Here is a 7,470-nt window from a genome sequence, read left to right on the forward strand (position 1 = left end):
AAGGTGAGCAGGTTTGTGTGAGTAACATTTGACGAGACATCAAACAGCGTCCATTATTTCGACACCTCGGGTGTTGTCGTCATTCTCCATTTAGAGAAGCGGGTGTGTGCGCGCGCGCGTTTGTGCGTGTGTGTTGAGATAACGAAGTCGACGCTGCGGCCGTTACAATTCGTCTTTCTGGGAATCTTCAGTCAAAAGTGAAGATTCGGAGTTGATGGGCTGCATTTTCGGGGCCAGCAGAAGTCGAGCGCAAAGCGCACTCTTAACTCTTATGAGTTTTGTTGAGTGAGTCGTCTTTCTTTTGGTCTGTTCCTGGACTAGCGCAGGTGGAAATTTGTGCCAGCGTTGGATGGAACCCAGCCAACTCCGAGCCAATCGAAGCGGCTCCATTCATTCCCTTGCAATGGAACGTCTACACGTCGGGTGTGTACCTGTAGACGCACACGATTGCACACCACGCACAAAGTACATTTCAAAGGAAATATAGTCGATAAAAAGCAGGAGCCTCAGAATTGAACCCTGCGGAACACCATACGACAGGCACACAAGACTAACACAAAAAGGTCCTGCCTGCCACTAGTGGACGTCATTGAAACGACTTAATAGGACTCGACTAATGGCCACCTGATGCCGCTAATGAGCCAACTGAAACAGAACGGAACAAATTCAACTCGTATCTCAAAACCACCACAATATTAGCAAGAATGAACGTCCACTAATTGCTTAGATGAAAACTCAATTTTCTGCAGTCCATCAGGGCAAAAAAAAAAAAAAAACTCTCACTTCGCCACTTATTCAAATCAAGACTGTTTTTTATTCATCAGTTCATTTTATAATGAATTGATTGCGTTCATGCTGGCTTGGCTCGTATCAGGTGTGTGCGTGCGTGCGTGTGCGTATGTGTGTGCGCGCGCACTTGAACGCCTCGTCAGCGTGCTCTGTCTTAATGACGCCTCATGAATATGCACATTTCGATCGGTTTTGGCGCATCAGCAAGAGCACTGATGCAAGTTATACAAAAAAAAAAATAATGTAGAATTTCCTTTCTGTTTGTGTGCGTTTCTATATTCACGTGTGTAATAAATGTGTATTTTGTGAGGAGGCACAAGATGGCCACTCACGGCAGGTGGGCGCCTGCAGACCATAATGAGCCGAGAGAGGACAAAAGTGGGTATAAAAGGTCAAGAAAAAGCCATTTCCCCACAAGCACGGGGCCACAAAAGCTACATGCTCCATTGGTGCATTTTTGTTTTTTTGGTTTTTGTTTTGAGAGCTCAGGATTGTTCATTCAGTTTTCCCCATTCAACATGTCGTCCTCATTGCTCAATACTGTGTGAGTTTGTGCTCCTTAATTCAGCTGAAAACTAATTTAAAAAAAATCACATATCCTTCACCTTAAAACGACTTCGTACTTTCGAGGCCCGCCATTGTCGTCAAATTGTCAGGAGACCAGAGGAAGGATCAAAGGAAAGAAAGAAGAAGCAAAGTGAAATCCAGCACCAAGCAGACACCCACAGGGTTCCAAAACCGGAATCTTTTCCCAACCCCGGAAACATCTCAATTCCAACAGATTTGGGAGCTCTCAAGACTTTTACGTGTAGTAACTAACTGAACATTAACTAACTGTTAGTTAATTAACTTCAGGTTAAATTTTCCATCTTCATGAAACAAATGTGAGGAAAAAAAAAAAAAAAAAGTTGTTGACCCTGCACGTCAGATGTGGATTGGAACGCTGTAGAATGGGCGGGAAAGGAACGGCGAGAGCGCGAGAGCGAGAGAGAGAGAGAGAGAGAGAAATGTTGGCGCGTGTTGGGGCAAAAGGCGGTAAACTAAAAGGTGCTCGCAAGTCACACGCTCACTTTCCGCACATGCACAAGATGGCACGTGGGGACGCGCGCATGTGCCAACAGGACTCGAACTTGTGACTCGTCCATCGCGAACCACTTCCGGCGTCTCCACTGTCATGTCCCGAAACGCCGGCTAAAGAAAAAGAAAAGCTCTCGAGACGTTTTTCTCCGCCATGTTGCGCGTGCAGCGAGAGCCACCGGCGAGGCTGGTGGAGCCGCGGCAGCTCCCGCAGCTGATGGCCGCCCAGCAGCAGCAGCAGCAGCAGCAGCAAGACCCGGCGTGGCCCCCGCACAACTCCACGCCGGCCGGGGCCCCGCAGCAGCAGCACGCGTTCCCCTGGGCGATGAGCGTCCTCGCCGGCGTGCTCATCACCACCATCGTGGTGGACGTCATCGGCAACCTGCTCGTCATCATCTCCGTCTTCAGGAACAGGAAACTCAGGAAGACTGGTACACTTTCGCAATACTTTTACTACTGATCGTCATTTTTACTTTTACTACGATTTTTTTTCTTTCTTTCTTTTTTTTAATGTATTACAACCTTAAAACTGGTCAACCCAGCTGTGGGTGTTATTTCTACATTTTTGTTTGTTTACTGTTTGTATAATTATTTTAACTACTCCATAAGTGTTGCAGTATTTGTTAGTTATAATATATATATATATATATATATATATATATATATATATATATATATATATATATATATATATATATATATATATATATATATATATATATATATATATATATATATATATATATATATATGCTTTTAGAAGTGCTGTGATACTGTTGTGGTGACTTTACCGGTATTCTTTTTTCTTTTTTTTTACAATTATCACAATACTGCCCTGCGATTGGCTGGCGACCAGTCCAGGGTGTAATAACCCCGCCTACTGCCAGGAGCCAGCTGAGGTAGGCTCCAGCACCCCCCGCGACCCTTATGAGGAATAAGCGGTCAAGAAAATGGATGGATGGACAATAGTGCCTTTATTTTCATTGTCTGCTTTTTTTGTAGTTTGTCCTACTTTGTTTTCATTTCATTTTTTCAATATTTTATTTACGTGTGTCCTTTTTAGTTTTTAGTTTTGACAAAGTTGTATTTTAGTAGTATTTCTCTCGTTTTACCAGTTTTATTTTTACTCCTTTCAAAAATAATATTTTGACATTTTTGATTTTAATCATTTTCTTTTCTTTTTTTACTTATACTATCTTACTATTATTATTTTGTGTTATTTTTATTTTTACTGTTCCAAAGTCCATGAGCCAAATCAAGGCAAATTTGGGATTTTTCCGTTGAGATTTGTCGATATATCTGATATCGGTTCCAGGCCCTTCGTTGCCAAATACGTTTTCTCCCGTCTTCTCCACTCTCGTCTCAATTGATCTCCCGACATTCCAATTTTCCATCCCGACTTTTCTCCCCCCCCGTCTCCATTATTCCGATTCCCGCCTCCCGGAATCTTCCTCCCTCCTCCGGGGTCATTGTATGCAAATGAGCTGCCATTGTTCCGACCCAAACGTTTTCACCGGGCAGGTGTTCTCGCCATCGCGACCCCGTGAAAGTGGAATGAGAAACGAGTGTGGGAGCACCGGGCAGATGAAGGGGGGTCGTATTGGTTTGCAGGGCAAACCGGCCGGTGATCGGGAACATTCCAGGGGGAAACATTCGCTCCTTAAGATGCGCATCGGACCGAGGGCGTTGTGACAATTTGGTGACAGAAAGTAGACCGGACCTGAGATCAGCTCAAAGCGGGTCTAAATTGTGGCGCATGTGGTGTCACGTGATTTTGATCGACATGCAGCTCCACCGCTTCAATCGAGTTGGCTGCGTTCACTCCCACAACGGCGCAAAGGCCCATTTCGTACTTGTTTTGTTCGCGCAGTTCGACCACGCGACACATTCGACTTCCGAAGGCAATCAAATAACTTGCGACCTGTTCAAGGCCCATTTCGAACTGCACCTGTTTATGAAAATAGCAAAAGAAAAGTCCGCTCATGCGGTTAGACTGCATTTTGTCAAAAATTGGGCCCGAAATTTGAAAACTTGAAATCCTAAACGTGTCCTGAAACCTTCATTTGAAACCCTAAATTAAAACCATCAAAGCTGAATATGCCCAAAACTCTGATTGGAAAAACTGAACATTTTCTTGAAACCTTCATTTGAAACCCTAAGCCATTGAAAAATGACTTTGAAACTGTCATCTGAAAACCGAAACTTAGTTGGAAAGTAGACCTAATTGAAAAGTGTAAATTTGAAAGCTGACATTTTGTTTGCCGGTGTCATTTGAAAGGCGAACTGACGCGGGTCCGATCTTGCTTCCAGGAAACGCGTTTGTGGTGAGCCTGGCACTGGCTGACCTTCTGGTGGCCGTGTATCCGTACCCGCTGGTCCTGACGGCCATCTTCCACGACGGATGGATCGCAGGATACCTGCACTGCCAGGTGAGAGCCACAAAACAACAACAACAAGAAATATTTCTCACTTGCTGTTAAAGTGAGATGAAATTTGGCTTGACCTCGACGCGGCCTCGTTTTGACACCCGTCTCATGTGAAGCCAAGTCTGAATGAATCGAACTCTCCGGCAGGCGAGCGGCTTCCTGATGGGCCTGAGCGTGATCGGCTCCATCTTCAACATCACGGGCATCGCCGTCAACCGCTACTGCTACATCTGCCACAGCCTGCGCTACGACCGGCTCTTCTCGGCCGCCAACACCGTGTGCTACGTGGCGCTGGTGTGGGCGCTGACCGTGCTGGCCATCGTGCCCAACTGGTTCGTGGAGTCGCTGCGCTACGACCCGCGCGTCTACTCGTGCACCTTCGCCCAGTCGGTCAGCTCGGCCTACACCATCGCCGTGGTGGTGGTGCACTTCGTGCTGCCCATCGCCATCGTCAGCTACTGCTACCTGCGCATCTGGATGCTGGTCATCCGCGTCCGGCGCCGCGTCAAGCCCGACTCGCGGCCCAAGCTCAAGCCGCACGACGTGCGCAACTTCCTCACCATGTTCGTGGTGTTCGTGCTGTTCGCCGTGTGCTGGGCGCCGCTCAACCTGATCGGCCTGGCGGTGGCGCTCCACCCCCGGCTGGGCCGCGCCATCCCCGAGTGGCTCTTCACCGCCAGCTACTTCATGGCCTACTTCAACAGTTGCCTCAACGCCGTCGTCTACGGCGCGCTCAACCACAACTTCAGGAAGGAGTACAAGCGCATCGTGCTCGTCGTCTTCCGGTTTCGCTGTTGAGGGCGGCGCCGGCGAAGCGTTGGAAACGGAAACAAAACACGACGGCGAAGACCGACTCGCTCCTATTAGTAGAAATACCGTCAAGCTGTGACGTATTGCGGTCGATCCTTCCTGCTAGAAAGAAAGAAAAAAAAAAGAGGTTTACAAAATGGCGGGAACACATTGCTGATGCTGTTTAGGACGATAACATCATCATCATCATCGTCATCATCACTTCATTCTGAAGCTGCCCAATGTTAGGAGAGAAAAAAAAAAAAGACAAGAGTTTTGTTTTCTGATGCTACATTCAAGGACACTGGCAAAATGGAAATTTAAGGCTACATAAAATGGTTATTGGCTGGACTATTAATTGACACATAACTTTTTTTTTTTCCGGGTGCCATTCTGCCCCCCAAACATTGACTACATTTACCATAAGCCTTAAATAAATATTGATTTAAGTATTCATTTCATTCCATCAGCTTCTTCAAGGGCTTTCGTGTTTGTTTTTTGGTTTAAAAAACAAACAAACAAAAAAAACAGCATTTGAGAAACATATTTGTTATTGTTTAGTTTACCTATGATCATTATCTCCACACCCACCCATAACATGTCAGGCACAAGGACCCAGGTTGCACCTCTTCCTCCTCCTCCTTCCTGCTTGTTAATTGGATCCGATTTTGTCAGCGAAAAAAACAAGTGAGCAAACATTCCTGTGACTCATCCGATACACACACTTTACATTCCAACACGGCGACTGCGTTACATAAAATGTGGAGGAGGCATGTTTATCATCTGCTTCTATTGTGTGTGCGTAAAAATGTGATAAATGTGTGTTTTCAAAAGCAACTGTCAACTGTCAGGATGAGCTCCAATAACATTCGCCCCGAATGGAACTTTAGCCAGGAAGTAAATGTCGTTCTGGGGTCATATAATGAGGAGCAAAGAAAATCCTTCTCAGCAGTGTGGTCATTTCCAGAGAGACAAGAATCGGTATTCGGATCAGAGCGTGAAGATGGAGAGAAACGCAAGTAGCAAGAACTTAACGGTGAAACATTTGCAAAAATGTGGTTCTTGGGCCAAAAGAAGACCCTGCAAAGGCAGGTTGGACATTTCAAAGGTCCAAGAACCTTGCGGATTGGCAAGTTCTTGGAGTTACAAGTACAAAGAACTAAAAGCTTTAAAAAAAATGGTGGAAATGCAGCAGTCACCATGGAAACAAGTGTCTGTGTGTTTACATGATTTTAATCGCAAATGCTTTCAGGAAAACAAGCCTCAATTTTGGTCTAAAATGTGGTTATGGGTGTATATAAAAAATAAAAATAAAAATCAGAGAAAGTTTAGATGGCAGATGGGACATTTTCAAACCAATATTTTTTTAAATGCTACAAGTTTGTGATGCTCCCTCTGACATACACACTGTGAAAAATGTTGACATATTTTTGCTGAAATGTTTTGCTGAGATGCTGAAACATTTTTTTTTGTCTTAGTTTTCATGCACAATTATTTATTATACTTCCACATGTTACCTCACCATTTCCTTACGCTTTACAGCTACTTTTGCACTTTTCAGCTAGCAGCTGGCTAATGCTAACTGGCTAATATTTTACGCATCAATACACACAACGAACACTAAAATGTCATACTCCATAATACATGGCACGCTACATAACACACCTGACAAACAACGGAGGCCAAATAGTTGTGAAATGAGTCGTAAGCCATTTTGTTTTGTCTTCTCGTCGCCTTCAAATGACCTTGTGACAGCCGTGTTGTCAAAAAAAAAAAAAGCCTCAAAAGATGGAAAAAGTCGGTGGTGCGTTCAAGGAGTTCAGGCCAGCTGAATGTGGGGCGCGTCACATGACCTTTTTGCACATCGCCATGGAGAATGTTTCCTGTGAATGTTTTTGTCACGTTGCTATGAAAATGCTAATGGGACTGAGCTAATAAAGAGTTCACTGTGACAACCAATCTGTTATGCCTCATGCGCTTTTCATTGACTACACACAACACTTCATTTGCTACTCATAAGCCAATGGAAAAAATATGTACAATATGTCACAATGTAGTTAGTGTACAGCTTGTATTAAAGTGTAAATTTACAGTCCCCAAATTGCCCCATGAAAAGGTATCAAATCTCTAAAAACATGGAGTGTGTTCACTTTTGTTGGCAGATGTTTAGACATGAATGACTTCATGTTAAATTAAGAAGGAGAAAACCAGGAAGGAGGTGGTCATGAATGCCAAAATTAAAAATAAATAAATGACTAAATAAATAAAGAAATGAAGAAAATAAAAAATAAAAATGGATACAAAAATAATTTTAAAAATTTATATATGTATATATATATATATGACAAAAAGAACGTTTTCATGGGTTTTAACTTGTTTTGAGGCATTT

The 7,470-nt window shown here is 44.1% G+C and overlaps 1 protein-coding gene across 1 annotated transcript; it reads left to right on the forward strand.

Annotated features, from left to right (window-relative positions):
* Positions 1–1,818: 1,818 nt before the first annotated feature.
* mtnr1al (melatonin receptor type 1A like) lies at positions 1,819–6,970 on the forward strand. Its single transcript, XM_077533046.1, has 3 exons — positions 1,819–2,297; positions 4,177–4,295; positions 4,440–6,970. The coding sequence occupies exons 1-3, from the start codon at positions 2,021–2,023 to the stop codon at positions 5,088–5,090; spliced, it is 1,047 nt and encodes a 348-aa protein (XP_077389172.1). The 5' UTR covers positions 1,819–2,020; the 3' UTR covers positions 5,091–6,970.
* Positions 6,971–7,470: the final 500 nt, after the last annotated feature.

The sequence above is a fragment of the Festucalex cinctus genome, chromosome 9 (genome assembly GCF_051991245.1).
Source record: "Festucalex cinctus isolate MCC-2025b chromosome 9, RoL_Fcin_1.0, whole genome shotgun sequence".
In the NCBI taxonomy this organism is placed as follows: domain Eukaryota; kingdom Metazoa; phylum Chordata; class Actinopteri; order Syngnathiformes; family Syngnathidae; genus Festucalex; species Festucalex cinctus.